The 16429-nt window shown below is 37.2% G+C and overlaps 1 protein-coding gene across 1 annotated transcript in view; it reads right to left on the minus strand.

The window, feature by feature from the left end:
• HCFC2 (host cell factor C2) overlaps positions 1 to 16429 on the minus strand; it is a gene marked incomplete at both ends in the record, with an annotated part of 29289 nt that overhangs the window by 8103 nt on the left and 4757 nt on the right. Inside the window, 7 exons of the mRNA XM_084256455.1 lie at positions 631 to 808; positions 5766 to 5818; positions 6350 to 6517; positions 11169 to 11357; positions 11465 to 11571; positions 12663 to 12747; positions 13752 to 13960. Coding sequence (XP_084112581.1) covers positions 631 to 808; positions 5766 to 5818; positions 6350 to 6517; positions 11169 to 11357; positions 11465 to 11571; positions 12663 to 12747; positions 13752 to 13960 — 989 coding nt within the window. The remainder of the gene's footprint in view (positions 1 to 630; positions 809 to 5765; positions 5819 to 6349; positions 6518 to 11168; positions 11358 to 11464; positions 11572 to 12662; positions 12748 to 13751; positions 13961 to 16429) is intronic.

Genomic DNA, 16429 nt, shown 5'->3' on the forward strand with positions numbered 1-16429 from the left:
GAAGCCTCCGCTTCCACAAGTAATGAGTAAAATATAGGAGATTATTTTCCTTGAATATTTTTATCTTCCATTAACTATAAAGTAAAATGGAAATAAAGGGAATAAATATTGTTAACTTATTTTAAATATAAGAATCATCACATTATAAACTGTCTCCAGAACAGACTAATGAATAGTTCTCATAAATGAATTTCCTTTCTGAGGATAATCCAGTTACTAGCTAAACAAATATTTACTAAGTGACTACTATTTACCAGGGGAAATAGTAGTGAAAAAGAGGTAAACAGATAAAATTCCTGTTGAAATAAATAATTTCAAAGTCATAGTGCAAAGGAAAGAAAATAATGGGATAATGACACCAAACACACTTGACCAGCCTCAAAAGTCCTATGAGAATCTGCCTTATTTAAATTCCATAGTGAGTAACTAATCATTACTCTTCAGGCAATACCATTCAGACGGCCTCCTTGGCATTCCAACATCACCCCAGTGGGAGTCGGTATGTTAGGTAAGGTAAACTGTAATCTGGAAAATGAGTCAGTCATTTCACATTTACTTTTTCAAAGATTCTAAAATTCCCTAACATCACTATAGAAATTTTTTGTTTTATTCAGAATGCCATCTTTATACCTTCATTTTTCCTTAGCATATCCGCCACACAACTATTATGATTAGAAGCATTAGTTGCCAAAGAAGAATGTAAAATGGCATTAGAATCAGTTGATATTTTCAGATCCGGTTTATTTTTTGTTGAAGTTCCTTTCACAGATGATTGTTCAGTTTTTGCGCTGTTCATTGTATCACTGATCTACAAGAAATAAAATAAGCTTATTACAACAATCAACAATCAATTATATAGAAATACACATAAAAAATTTACAACTTAAATCTATTGAAAGTTTGTCAAAATATAAAATATCTTCAAATTATATTTTTAACTTGTATAGATTCATTATTTAAGTTTTGCAATAGTTTAAGAAAACAATCTCTTTTCATTTAATCTCCACTCTCAAAAGGTCAATTATGAGTAGAAAATGAAGGTATATTTTCAGGGGGAAAAGTTTACATTTTTTAAGCAGTAGTTAGTATATATTACAAGTAAATAATTATATAGGTGGTATAGGAGAGAATATGAAAGCTAACAAGTTCAACATTCTCATAGATTTTCTTAATGAGGTCAGATTATAGAACTGATGACTCCTCAAAGTAAAATCTCAGTTGTATGGAACCTTAAAGCAAATGAATTATTCTGTATGATGAAGTTTTTCATACAAATATCAAGATTTAATACAACATTTTAAATAGGAAAAATTACATTTTTTCTTGTCTACTTAAATATACTATAATGAGCACATTTAAACATTTTGATAATTCATGCCATCAATGTGAACATCAGTTATTATAAAGCTCTATCTACAGGTAGACAGAACTATAAAGTGATCTCTGGCTTTATTCAAATAACCCAACATTGCTACCCCTTGTAGGTACCTGTTTTCTGTTACTTTTCTTTCTCTTCCTGTACATCAACTGTGACCCTGTCATGTATAACTTTCTCATGCCTGCAGGGGCACCTGCACATCACATGCCCTGTCAATAGATGACGCTGGCCACAGCCACTAGGGAGCACCAACAGCCACTGTGATACATGAAGTCTGTTCCTCATTAAATCTTCACAGGAATCCCGAAATTGGATATTATTACCTCTATCGCTCATTGATGAAGAAAATGAAATTCAGAGATCTTAAGCACTATATCCACAGTCAGGGAGCCAGTAAATAGCAGAGCTAGAATTTGAATTGAGGTTTATTTAATTCCAAAGTCTCCATTTATGGTGTCCCTAATGTGCTCTTGGCTTAAAAATAAGGCAATCTAACTAAATTGTATAAAATGAGAATAAATGAGCCCTGAGATTTTGGTTGAACATAGATTAAACACACATTTTGGGGAGATTCCTCAAAAAAACCCAACCTAATGATCACCTCTCTCTCCCCTGTTTTGACTAAAGATAGAAAATAAGCAGGAAGGTTGAAATATGAGGCTCTGGACTATGGGTCAGTGCCCCTCAGGGGGTGCAGAAGAGAGGACCCATACTAAAACTGGAGATTAAGCTGAAGTCTGCATACTGAACAGATACCAGCCCCCGACACCGGCCCCCAACCCCGGCATTCCCTCACTAGGCTCCCAGAATACTGACAGTCAAGCTTACAGCCCTTATGCGGGAGGTTGGCGAATTCTTGGAAAACCCACCAGTCTAAGAGAAAAGCCCTGCAGATACTGATAATTCTAGGTCCCTTCGCATCACCCTGGTTAAGGTCTTCTAGTCAACAAGTCCAACCCCTCTGTAAAGACCTCTGCCTTAGTCTGAATGCTTGTGTCTTCCACACATCCTTATGTTGAAACCTAATCTCCAAGGTGATGGGATTGGAAGGTAGGGCCTTGGGGAGATAATTAATGCTTCCGTAAAAGTGCCCCAAGAAAGCTCCCTTGCCCCTTCTACCATAAGAAGCCGCCAGTCTGCAACCTTGAAGAAGGGCCTCAATCAGAACCTGACCATGTAGGCACACTGATCTCAGACTCGCAGCCTCCAAAATGTGAGGAATAAGTTTCCACTATTTCTTTTTTTTTTTTTTAAATCTTTTTTTTTTTTTTATAGAGGCATGTTTTTTTATTTATTTTGTTTGTTTGTTTTGTTTATACATGCACTGGGTACAGTCAGAAGCGCGGGAGGGTGAGAGAATTCACCAGAGCCAGAGCGGGGAGCAGAGCAGGCAGAAGGACCGAAGTACACTGCTGAGGGGAGCAGCGGGCGGCAGGAGAGGTCTGCGCGCCATGTGGGACCCTCCTCCGATGGCCGGGGAGCAGCCGGGGATCAAACCGGCGCCGCAGAGGCCGCGGGCAGCTTCGCAACCCAGCGCTCAACCGCTGCGCCAGAATCCATTCTATGGCATGGTTACAGCAGCAGCCCGAACAGACTACAACATTCTCCACGTTCCTTTTTTTTTTTTTTTTTTTTTTTTTTTAAAGATTTATTTTATTTTATTTATTCATACAAGCACTGGGTATAGTCAGAAGCGTGGGAGGGTCAGAGAATTCACCAGAGCCAGAGCGGGGAGCAGAGCAGGCAGAAGGACCGAAGCACACTGCTGAGGGGAGCAGCGGGCGGCAGGAGAGGTCTGCGCGCCATGTGGGACCCTCCTCCGGGAGCCGGGGAGCAGCTGGGGATCGAACCGGTGCTGCAGAAGCTGCAGGCAGCTTCGCAACCCAGCGTTCAACCGCTGCGCCACCGGGGAGGCCCTCCACGTTCCTTTTTAATGCCTCACTTTATAGGACATAAAGACATGACAGAATGGCCATGAAAGGACATCCAAGTATCGCCAGACAAGTGCTGACAGCCTTTAACAATAAGGTCCAAGGCCAAAACAAAGTTATTTTAAAGGAGCTTGAGGAAAAGACATATTGCAGAGAGCAGAATAAAACTCCAAGTTAAAAGCATGATTCTTGAAAAGGAAAGATAATTATAAGGTAAGAATAAGCTGCTACAAAGAAAATAAGGAATAATTAAAGAAATAATTAGAACTTAAACATAAAAATAATTAGAAATGAAACATGTGGTTGAGTACATTTAGAAATTGGACAAAAATTTATACAAAAGAAGAATTCTTTCAGAAAGCAGAACAGACAAAAAGATACAAAATAGGAAATATCTAATAAAATCAGAGGATTAGTTCAGGAAGACCAAAAAAAAAAAAAAAGGCAAAATGAATAGAAAGTAGAAGAAGAAATAATCAGTAACGAAAGCTATAAGTCTCCAGAATGATGGGGTCCAGCAAGTGCAGAGCATAATGAATTAAGACATATATTCTAAGGCACATCACTATTGAATTTCAGAATACTGGGGATAAAAAGAAAAAAACTTAGGTTATACATATATGGATCAGGACTCCAAGAGGCATTAACAACACTGAATGCTAAAAGACAGAAGGAACATGCCTTCAAATTTCTGAGGGAAAATGATTCCAATACAGAATCCTATAACCCAGCCAAACTACTAGTCAAATGTGAATAGACAACTGGCATTTTCAGATAAATGCCTTTCAGAAAAAGGTGAGCTAAAAAAAGTTTACCTTTCATAAACCATTTCTCAGGAAACTCCCGGAGAGAGTGTCAGAACACAACGAGCGGAAACCATGGACAAGAGGAAGAAATGAGATCAAGAAACATGATCCAGCATGTTTCCTCTAGCATAGGAAAAGAGAAGAAATTCCAGGTATCAGCAAGTGGAAGTCCTGTGATGACAGCTTATGGCAGGCCTAGAGAAGAACCAGCACAGACCAGAACGTAGGACAGAGGGATGGTTCCAACAGAGAGAAAAAAGACAAAAGGAAACTAACCTATATGTCTAACTATTTTGAGAAGTGTTTTATCATTTTTTGTTGGAAAATGTGAGTATGAATTAATGACAGGTAAGAAGAAAATTGAGCAAATGAAAAAGTAAAGCATTTCACAATGTGATGAAAAACAAAAAGCTGGATGAGAAAGGAACAATGCTCACAGCGCACTACGTAACTCAACATAAACATCAAATCGTGATTTGACTAAAAACAGTTAAAGGATGTTGGAAAGAGGAAAGGGAGTAAATAGCAATATTTTAAGATATCATCAAATCTTCATCTTCCATTATTAAAGACCACCAATCTAAAACTAGAATGTTATGAAATAGCCGCGTATGGGTTTTATTTAAAAGTCCAAAGAGAGATACCAGAAGAAAGCAAAAAACGTTGAAAGTATCAGTTTCTAGGGAGCAAGAATCAAGTGCAGGGGGAGTCAGAGTAGGAGATCCTTATCTTTCATTGGCCTTGTAGTACATTCTACATGTGTAAGATATACATACACACACACACACACACACACAAACACACATTATATACTATATAATCAACATTTACTATATATATGTAATAGACACAATCTGTATATGTGTGTATATATATGTATGTAGGTACATGCACACAAACACTATATGTAGCTACATAGGCTACTCAAAAACAGCTGTACGGGTTTTACCTGTTATATACCCTTCCTATCATACTATACCTTTTTCTGCTTACTACTGTGTCCTCAGCCATGCTCAAAATGTGTGAGCTACATCTATATCTTTCTTTGAAAAGAGTCTGCTGTGGATATAGATAGCAATTTGCCAGATAAAAACAGTGAATCTAAGTAAACTTATTCATCAATCTCCACAAAGACCTACTATGAAGCACTTTATAAATAAGAACTTCACAAATGAAAGTGCCTAATTTAGAAAATCATATTCCTTGGTAAGCAAACACATAGTAAAGAAAAATATTTCAAATAGATTTCTGAAGCACACCCTAAGACATTTTAAAAGAGTGTGCATGATATTTAGAAATGTCAAAATGCAGATTTCAAAATACTCTGAGTACTGGTTTTAATTAGTCTCTGATGCCATGTGTAATGAGGCTAGACATCAGTCTCTTGGCTAGGGGTTCCTGAGTCAAGCAAGTATCATAATGATCTACACAGCTTTCTCTAGAACAGAGCTGCCTCACCATCATCCTAAGGATTCTGCTTCACTAGATCTGAGGAAGGGCTTGGGAATCAGTGTTCTTTAATCTCAGAAGTGATTCTCATGAGTCATTACAGTTAAAAACCCCTGTTCTATGGTAATATGTTCAATAATAATGAAAACTGGGATTATAAACACAAATATTCATTTACCATTACACATTCATTTAACTTACACTGCTAGGAATGATGCTATTACTGCCTTGTCTGTGAGGGTCCATCCTGACTCCTGTAGGAATATGAGAAAATTCAGACTGATATGCTCTAAATTAGCTTCAATAAAATACATTACAATCAAGTATTTGTTTAGTTGCATATTTAAAGATTAAAAAGTAGGATCATTATTAAAGCTTATTTTCTTAATTTTTTGCTTAGTAGTTGACTGAAATCCTTTCTGGAAGAACATGTAAAATTAAATTTGCTTTTACTTTCCAAGTGCCTGTTTAGTTAAAAGTACTTTTGAAAATGGATGAAATATTTATGAAAATGAATTAAAGCCATCACCTGAGTCAAACAGGATACCAAATTAAGAAAGTACATTATAATAAATAGCATGAACGCATTTTATCCTATATGTCTATGTGTTCTACATCAAAATGATAAGAAAATCAAGTTTCAGAGTGGAAACAAAACATAGTTATCAAGTGTGGACCAATACTTCATAAAATATCCTAAACCAGAACTAATCACAGGCTTTTCTGCAGGATACATATTTTAAAGCATATGAGCAAATATGCTTTGATTGTGAAAATTGTTTTACCTTGCACATTTGGTGCTGCTGAGGACTCTGATGAGGCAGCTTGGTATGGCAAATCTGTATTCAATTGCAAAAGATAGCCCTCAACTGTAGGTACTTCATCCCACTTGACATGAAAAGAGTTAGTAGTGGCTTTGATCAGCTGTACTTGTGATGGTGCCGGTGGTCTCTCTAAAGAACAATATTAATATTATATATTTAATTTGCAAAAGTATCAACAGTTCACCCACCTAAATAGTTGTGTGATCTGGAGTTTTGAAAACATCAGCAATGAACATTTTACCTGTTTACCAAGAGGGACAAATTTTACTCAGATAAACATAGTTACAATCGGTCAAATGAAAGGAGTTGGGGTTCTGGTTCTTATTTATTTATTTGGTTATACAAATAAATCTACAAACAAAAATTTCAGGCTACTTGAGTCCTCAAATTCAGAAAAAATGTTTACTCTTAGAATTGGGAAAAACATGTATTTTATAATTATATTCTTCTTCATATATTTTTAAATGTTATGAGCCAATTCTAGCCAACAGCATAAATGTTAGAAATACTGTTAATGTTAGCAAAGATGACTTGACCATATTTTTAAAAACATAACTCCTTTGATGTTAAGATCCTTTTATCAAAATGTATACTACCCCAAACTGGTAACTGCTTTGGTATAAAGTATTATCAACATTTCCAAAACAAGTAACAATCATAGACTGGAAAAAAAGTTCTGAGATTATTGTGACAATATCCTGTTCTTTTTCTTTATATACCTACCATATCAGGGAACTCACAATTCCCAAGGCAGTACATTCTACCTCTGGACAGTTATGAAAGAAAATTAATTTTTCTAATGAGTGAAAATCTATAAGCTATAATTTAATCCTTATAGAACTCTTTGTGTCTTTTAGAGTCCTACTCTAAAACAATGACTCGTGAGATCCTGACCAAGTCTGCTTTTGTAATAAAATTTTATTGAAACACGGCTATATTCATTCGTTTTGTGTATGACTTATTCCATGCTACAATAGTAGAATTGAGTGGTTATAACAGACCATATGGCCCATAAAGCTTGAAATATTTATTCTCTGGGACTTTATAGGAAAAAAGTTGATGACCCTGTTTTAGAGGATAATTAAACCTAGTTCCTTCAACTACTCCCATGCAAATTCCTCCATGATCCTATTCACAATTCAGTTCTTTCATGTTTCTCAAAGTAAAGCAACCCACACCTGAACAAAAGCAGGCAATAAGACAAGTCCAGGAGGTACACCACCCACACAATAGAAGTTATAGGGAGAGAACAGAAAAAACAGAAAGGTGCAAAGCAATAAAATCCATCAAGAAAATTCCCAGAGCTGAAGAACTTCTTTCCAGACTGAAAGTGCCTGTGGAGACTCAGCACAATGGATTAAAAATAGATGTATTTTTAGGTACATCATCATAAAATTCAGAAACTGTGGGGACAAAAAAATCCTAAAAGCTTGTGGGGGACCAAAAATTAGGAGTGGTTTGGATTTCTCAGTAAAAACACTAAACTTGGAATACAATAGAACAATGCTTCAAAAATTTGAAGGATAATGACTTCCAACTCAGAATTTTATTTCCATGCACACTGACAATTAAATGGAAAGGAAGATTGAACATATTTTCAAGCAATGTTAAGATCTCAAAATAAATTTATCACCTATGCACCATTTTCCTGGGATGTATTTCACAAAAAATGAGAAAGCAAAATTAAGAGAGGAAAAAACATGGGATCCAGAAAACAGGGAATCCGGTACAGATGAGAGGCAAGAACTATCCCCAGGAAGATCATGAAGGGAGACTCCAAGATGATAGCTGTGCTTGATTTGTGGAGGGCAACCATCCCAGATTGGTGCAGGAGAAATTTCTTCAAGATGATGAAATTTGATAGAATATCTGATGCATCTAACCACAATGAGAGAAGATTTAAGCAAATAACAAAGAGTATGGATTTAATTACTGGTAAATACTATAAATCTAAAACAAAAGTGACAATTATTAATCCATGGCAAATAAAAAATTGTGTAAGGAAGGTATTCATAGTATTTTATATGGCTTATCTGTGAATAGTGTTGATGTAGTTAACTGTAAACACTGAATACTCATCTAACAAAATCACAGTGAATCATATTGAGAGAATGGGTAAGGCAGGAAAGGTACACAGGAGAGACCTAAGGAATGGAGGGAAGAGGATTAATCCTTTTTTTTAAAAAAAGATTTATCCACTTATGCACACAAGAGCTGGGGTACAGGCCAGATATGCAGGGGAGAGAGGATTCACCAGAGACAGAGTGGGGAGCAACACAGGCAGACTGACTGAAACACTCTGCTGAGGGGAGCAGCAGGCGAGTCAGGTGAGGTCTGCTGCGCCATGTGGGCCGCTCTCTAGAGGGCCGGGGATAGAACTAGTGCTGCAGAGGCTGCGGATTGCCCCATAGTGCGATGCTTAACCTCTTGCACTACCAGGGAGGCTCAAGAGGAATAATCCTTTAACTTTCATAGTAGAAAGTGAGCATAGCATGCTTAAGCTGAGAAAATAAAAGTAACATTAAATTCATGTTACATGGAAGTAAAAACCAAAAAAAATGTTTAACAGAGTTTAAAACAGGTGCTTGTGAAGCAAGGAAAATGGGAGAAAGGGAGGACCAAAAGACTACTATTTCTCATAAAAGGTCTTATGGAACTATATTACTCTTTTATATGTTATCAAATGCACAAAATACAACTAAAGTGAAAAAAGGCAAGGTCCTCACTCTTGCCTTCCACCAAAAAAAAAAAAAAAAATTGATGCCAACTTATTTAAAGAAAGAAAAGCAGGACCTCCCCGGTGGCACAGCGGTTGAGCACTGGGTTGCAAAGCTGCCCGCAGCCTCTGCCGCGCTGGTTCAATCCCAGGCTGCAACCCGGCCACTGGAGGAGGAGGGTCCCACATGGCGTGCAGACCTCTCCTGCCGCCCGCTGCTCCCCTCAGCAGTGTACTTCGGTCCTTCTGTCTGCTCTGCTCCCCGCTCTGGCTCTGGTGAATTCTCTCACCCTCCCACGCTTCTGATTGTACCCAGTGCTTGTATAAATAAGTAAATAAATATTTAATTAAAAAAAAGAAAGAAAAGCAAAACCCAGATTTTGCCCTCACAATAGTAGCCATAATATTCTCTCTCTCTTTTTTTTTTTTTTTTAGAGGCATGTTTTATTTATTTATTTATTTGTTTGTTTGTTTGTTTTGTTTACACATGCACTGGGTACAGTCAGAAGCGCAGGAGGGTGAGAGAATTCACCAGAGCCAGAGCGGGGAGCAGAGCAGGCAGAAGGACCGAAGTACACTGCTGAGGGGAGCAGCGGGCGGCAGGAGAGGTCTGTGCGCCATGTGGGACCCTCCTCTGGTGGCCGGGGAGCAGCCGGGGATCGAACCGGCGCCGCAGAGGCTGCGGGCAGCTTCGCAACCCAGCGCTCAACCGCTGCGCCACCGGGGAGGCCCCATAATATTCTCTTAATCATTCTTTTATCATTATATTATTTGATCACTTTTAGATACATATTCATGTCTATAACTTATTGTGGAGATTTATGTAAAAACTGGTCATTTAGAACCAATGCTTTTTTTTAACCTTTTAAAAGACACAGATTGCTAAAGAAAACTGCTTAAAGTGGTAAGTTTACTACTGAGAAAATTTTATATGCACACATTTTGATTCCAATTCAGGGATCAAGACTTATCTGTTGGGCCTCCCGGGTGGCGCAGCAGTTGAGCGCTGGGTTGCAAGCTGCCCGCAGCCTCTGCAGCGCCGGTTAGATCCCCGGCTGCTCCCGGGCCACTGGAGGAGGGTCCCACAGGGTGCGCAGACCTCTCCTGCCGCGCGCTGCTCCCCTCAGCAGTGTACTTCGGTCCTTCTGCCTGCTCTGCTCCCCGCTCTGGCTCTGGTGAGCTCTTTCACCCTCCTGCACTTCTGACTGTACCCAGTGCTTATATGTATAAATAAATAAATAAATCTTAAAAAAAAAAAAAAACTTATCTGTTGGCTTTAGTTAATACTTTCCAATTTCAAAGATAAATCTGTAAGCTGGATTTACTATATTTCTTTCCTGCTTGCTAAGTAGTATGTACTTCTTCCATAGAAAATATTTAATGTCTAACTTGTTCCATTTATTACTTCTTTCACTTATTTTAAAGTTGAACTGTTTTTACAATTCAAAAGCAATACATGTTACCGCTGAAAATACAGATATGAGAGAAATAATCTTAAGAAAAATCTTACCTTTTAGCTAATACTTTGGTATACATTGTCTTCTAGATTTTCCTATGAATATACTTAAAAAATTTATGTCATAGGCATGTTTTATAACATGCTTTTCTCATAGAGTAACATATATGGCATCTCCAGATCTGATTTCCCTATTGGCCTCTAGACTTCTTTATACATTCAGCTATCTACTTAAGTGGGGATATGGATTTGTTGAAAGAAGAGAATGAGGTGAAGTATCTTATCACTTATATTGTGTGTGGAGGGGAGGAATAACATCAACATGACATCACTAGTAATATTAACCTTGAGTACCTGATTAAGGTGGTATTTGCCAAGCTTCACCACTGTAAAGCTACTACTTTTTCCTTTTAATACTGCTCTTTGACAGGGAGTTATTTATCCAGCTATACTTAAGGAGTAGGAAATAAATAAATACCCTGAAATATACAGTATCTGCATATATTATTTCTTTCACTCATTTTTAATTTGGGATAGAGAAGATTAACATTATTCAAATATCTATTTACCTAGAGGAAAAATTTTATTTGTTAAATACTCTTACCTACCAGTATCAAGATACCAAAGATCCTTGCAGCAAACTTGACTATTTAGTGCTTTTTTGTAGCCATCTCTTCCACTCCAAAAGTACAATCGAGTGCCAATCGCAACAGCACAATGTCCAGCTCTTGGTCTTGGTCTTGAATTTTTTTTATCTTCCTGAGAATCTGATACTAGGGTGGTCCACTCTGCTGTATCTAAGAAGATAGAAATGTCTATGGCTAATCTTTTGTTCTTAAATAAGATGACAAACACTCTTTTATTAATAAAATTGATTTCAATAAGTTACTCTTAAAAGACTTACCCAAATTTAGATAAGAAAAGGAACTGGTACATCTCCATTCACAATCATGAGGTGCAGTCTCAATATTTTCCCCCTTATGTGGAACCCATCCACCAAAAATGTACATCCTGAGCAACAAATGAGAACATAAAGTAGCTGATTTCCTCATAAGTCTTCAACTTTTATTTTTTGGATTTAAAATGCTAAGAACAACCTACATTTCTTATTTGTTGACTCAAAGTTTCAGGACTATTCATTTACTGTCATGTGTAATGAGAGTGGGAATAAGACAATGATCAATAAAGCAGTCTTATGTCAAGAATTTAATTTTATTGCATGTAATATACAACGGGTGACTCAATCAAAAGATACTGAATTATCTGTGACATCCACAGTTAAGTGTTGAACTGTATGCATATACTAACCAAAGAGGGTTAAGTTTCATATAATTTTGGTCACTGACAGCACTCAAAGAAAAAACTTCACACAATGTGTGTTCAGGCCTCTAGGGTTCTTGAGACATTTCTGATGTCTGTTGAAAAGGAAAGTCCCATTAGGTAGAGGAAAGGACCTATGTGACCTCATGTTAACCAGAGCAGCTCTATTTTTTAAAATAGGGTTCCAGTGGGCAGCGGCTATTTAAAAAAATTCTGCTGTTCTGCTTTAAAAAAAATTAATGTAGCAAATTTTAAGGTTATTTTTATAGAAGAACTAGTGAAGTTCTAAATTATAACTAGTTGTTTCCTAAAATACTACTTTTAAGTAAAGCCCCTTTACAGGTAAATACTTCACTAAACTATTTAAACAACACTTATAATCCTGGCCCAATGTTGCACAATAAGGAGATCTGTAGCTGACAGCAATTGTTAACCTTTATGTAGTGTTCTCTATGTACTAGGCACTGTTCTAAACATTTAATATTTATTAATCCATTTAGACTTCATGACACCTTGTGCAGCAGGTTTTACTATTATCCCCATTTTAAACTTGACGAAATGGAGGTAGAGACAGATTAAGTTTCTTTGTCCCACGTCATACAGGACAAGTATCAAAGTTGAGACCTGAATTCAGGCAATCTGGTTATGTTCTAACCATAACGTCATCCAAAGTATAATCATTAAGAGAGTACAGACTGAGTACATTCCTGATTCTTAAGTTGGTTAAAATAAATAAAAGTAAAAGCAAAAAAAAAAAACACATAAAGAAAAAGTGACCATACTTGTTTCCTATAACACTGGCTGTGTGAAGGCTTCGGGGAAGTGGTACTGTTCCTTTAGTTTCTGGTTTTGACCAGGACATAGTTTCTAAAAATAAAAATAAGTACATTAATAACTTGATCTATTAATAGCAAATTACCTCAACTTGCAGAATTTTTGAAAATAAAAAAGGAATTATCAAAATGAAGCAAATGTGTTTCAAAACCATTCATTTCACCTTAAGATAAACAAGCCCTGCCACTCAAAAAATTTACTTATACTTGAATGTTAGTTTTTTTAACGGAGAGGTGTATATAGGATGCTACCAATTTTGAATTAAGACCAGATTAGGGATTTTAACATTTTAAGTAAGAGTATATTGTGGGGCCCTCCCTGGTGGCACAAGGGGTTAAGCGTCAGTACTATGAAGCTATCCACAGCTACTGCAGCACGATGACCCACATGGCACAGCAGACCTCTCCTGTTTGCCTGCTGCTCCCCTCACCAGTGTATTTCAGTCAATCTGCCTGTTCTGATCCCCACTCTGTCTGTGGTGAATCCTCTCATCCCCCACGCCTCTGGCCTGTACCCCATCTCTTGTATGCATAAATACATAAATCTTTTTTTTTTTTAAAAAAGAGCATATTGTGGAGAAGATCATCAATGGTGAGAGGCACACCTACCCAGCAATTATTCATTCCTAGGATCTCTTTAAAAAAAACTAGTCAAGGGTTTTTCAATGACCAGCAATAATAATCACAATGTTACATCTCCTATAGATTAGACTATGGCATAAATTTGGTCATCCCTAATTGGGACACTTTTCAGAGGGAAAGGGGATACTACCAATAATAACCCAGGACAACAAGCATAAACCCAGACAATCCAGGCAAATAAGAGCGTTACTGTCATAAATCAAACATTCCAGTGTTCAACCTGATTGATCAGCACCATTCATATAGTATCTTGGCTGCCCAGGCTGGCCACAAGTGCTAGTTATGAATCTAGTACAATTCAATAAATACTACAATCAAAAATATTTTTCAAGACAATTTTAAATTTGCCTTTATCACTAATAACCAATTCCTGAACCTGGATAAAGTTAAGCTTACCTAAGTCAAGTTGCCATAGATCGTCTAGGCGAGCACCACACATTCCACCAAAAACATACATTTTAGGACTTCCAGAGTCTTTTTTGCAATATATAACAGCTGTGTGGGATTCTCTTGGAGAAGGCACAATCCCTTTAGTCACTGGAATGCGCCAACCCACAACACCAGAACCATGCTGTAGCTCCAACTCATAGAAATCATTTAAATATCTAAGATATTATGAAAGAAATTAAAACAAAACAATCACTATTGACACAATTGGTAAATAAATCACTATTGACACAATTGGTAAATAAATCACTATTGACACAATTGGTAAATAAACTTTCAGATCTTTCCATGAATATCCAGATATGTATTAATGAGGCACACTATAATTACTGCTTTGCAAGATTTTATTTCCTTTAAAAATTTCACTCTATAAAGTCACAGCAATGTTCTACATAGTTTTTATACTCCAGAAACTGGCATTAGATGTCTATTATATGAAATTATTGGTCTATGACCTGGATATTTTCAATGTTTTAAGCTAAATAACTTTCAAGAATATATTTCCTATCAAATTATTACTCAAGTATGAGGGAAAAATTAAAACAATTTAGGACATATAAAACTTCAAAGTTAGCCATATGACTGCTTTGGAAAAAAAATAATTATAGATGCTATCCAGGAAAAATAAAAAGAAATCTAAGAAAAAATATATTAAAAAAGAGAAATGATAGTGCAAAGAAATAAGTAATTTATAACTATATTAAAACTAATGTTGATAAATATGGTTGTGAGGTCTAATAATCACGAGGAAAGTGAAGGTCTAATTACTAAGAAAGACTTAGCAGAAAAATATTTTCTTAGCATTATTGTAATCCAGAATAAGATTCAGGAACTTATGCAAAACGGGGGACAGCAAAAGAAAGCTAAAGCTAAAGACAGCTAGCTACCTGTTCCCAAAGATAAGATATTTGCAGTTTAAATGTACATGTTAATTTCTGAACAGCTCAAGGAAGCAAAGAATTAGCATATATTACTTAAAAAATTTTCTATTGAGGGCCTCCCCGGTGGTGCAGCGGTTGAGCGCTGGGTTGCGAAGCTGCCCGCGGCCTCTGCAGCGCCGGTTCGATCCCCGGCTGCTCCCCGGCCACCGGAGGAGGGTCCCACATGGCACGCAGACCTCTCCTGCCGCCCGCTGCTCCCCTCAGCAGTGTACTTCGGTCCTTCTGCCTGCTCTGCTCCCCACTCTGGCTCTGGTGAATTCTCTCACCCTCCCGCGCTTCTGACTACCCAGTGCTTGTATAAATAAATAAAAATAAATCTTAAAAAAAAAATTTTCTATTGAAATATTATATCAGGGCCTCCCTGGTGGCTCAAGGGATTAAGCACCACACTATGAAGCAATCAGCAGCCTCTGCAGCACGAGTTCAATCCCCGGCCAGCTCAGGAGCAACCCACATGGTGCAGCAGACCTCTCCTGTCTCACCCGCTGCTCCCCTCAGCAGTATATTTCAGTCAATCTGCCTGTTCTGTTCCCCACTCTGTCTCTGGTGGAGCCTCTCACCCCCCACATCTCTGGCCTGTACCCCAGCTCTTATATGCATAAATAAATAAATCTTTAAAAAAAATAGAAATATTATATCACTGATTTAAAACATTATATAGGTTTCAGGATATTCAACATCTGTATATATTATATTACAACCTCTACCAATAATCTCATTTCTATCTACCACCACACAACTGATCCCAATTTACCAGTTGGTTCTCCCCACTTCCCTTTTCCATTCTGGTAACAAATATTTTGTTGTTATAGCTAATAGTTTGTTTTTACTTTCTTTGTTTATCTTTCACATGTGTGAAATCATGCAGTATTTGTGTTTCTCTATCTCACTTATTTCACTTAACATGATAACCTCTAGGTCCCTCCATGTTGCAAATGGCAAATTTCCTCCCTTTTAATGTGAACTGGTGCAGTCACTGTGGAAAGCTACGTGGAGGCGCCTCAAAACACTAAAAGTGGATCTACCATATGACCCAGCAATTCCACTCCCAGGAATCTACTCAAAGGATACAAAAAATCACTAATTTGAAAGTAAACCTGTACGCCTATGTTTACTGTACCACTATTTACAATAGCCAAGATACAGAAACAATCTAAATGCCCCTAAGCAGATGAATGGATCAAGAATATGGTTTAAACACACACTGGAATACTACTCAGCAATCAAGAAAAACGCATGCCATTTGTGGCAATATGGATGGAACTGAAAGGGATTTTGCTAAGTGAAATAAGTCAGAAGGAAAAAGATAAATATTGGATGGTTTCATTATATGCACAATACAGAGAAACCAAACAAAGAGTCAGGAAAAAGACAAAACCTGCAAGTTGCCCGGAGATCTGAGGCATACATGAGAGGAGAGGAAGGGGAAGGGGTCAAAGCAGGGGATGTATCACAGCTACCATGATGATGGGAGAACTACCAGGACTACACCTGAGGGGAGAAATCAAATATTGTCCAAAATTAACAATGATGTAAGGGGGAGGAAACCCCCCCCACTTTTTATAGTGGAGTATTTATTATTCTAGTAATTTTATCAGTAATAATATTTAGATGAAATAGGTGCTTTTTCAAGGAAAACAAATTAGTAAAATGACTCAATAAAAGGTAGAAAATGAAAACAGATTA

Source organism: Talpa europaea (genome assembly GCF_964194135.1).
Source record: "Talpa europaea genome assembly, chromosome: 15".
Lineage (NCBI taxonomy): Eukaryota > Metazoa > Chordata > Mammalia > Eulipotyphla > Talpidae > Talpa > Talpa europaea.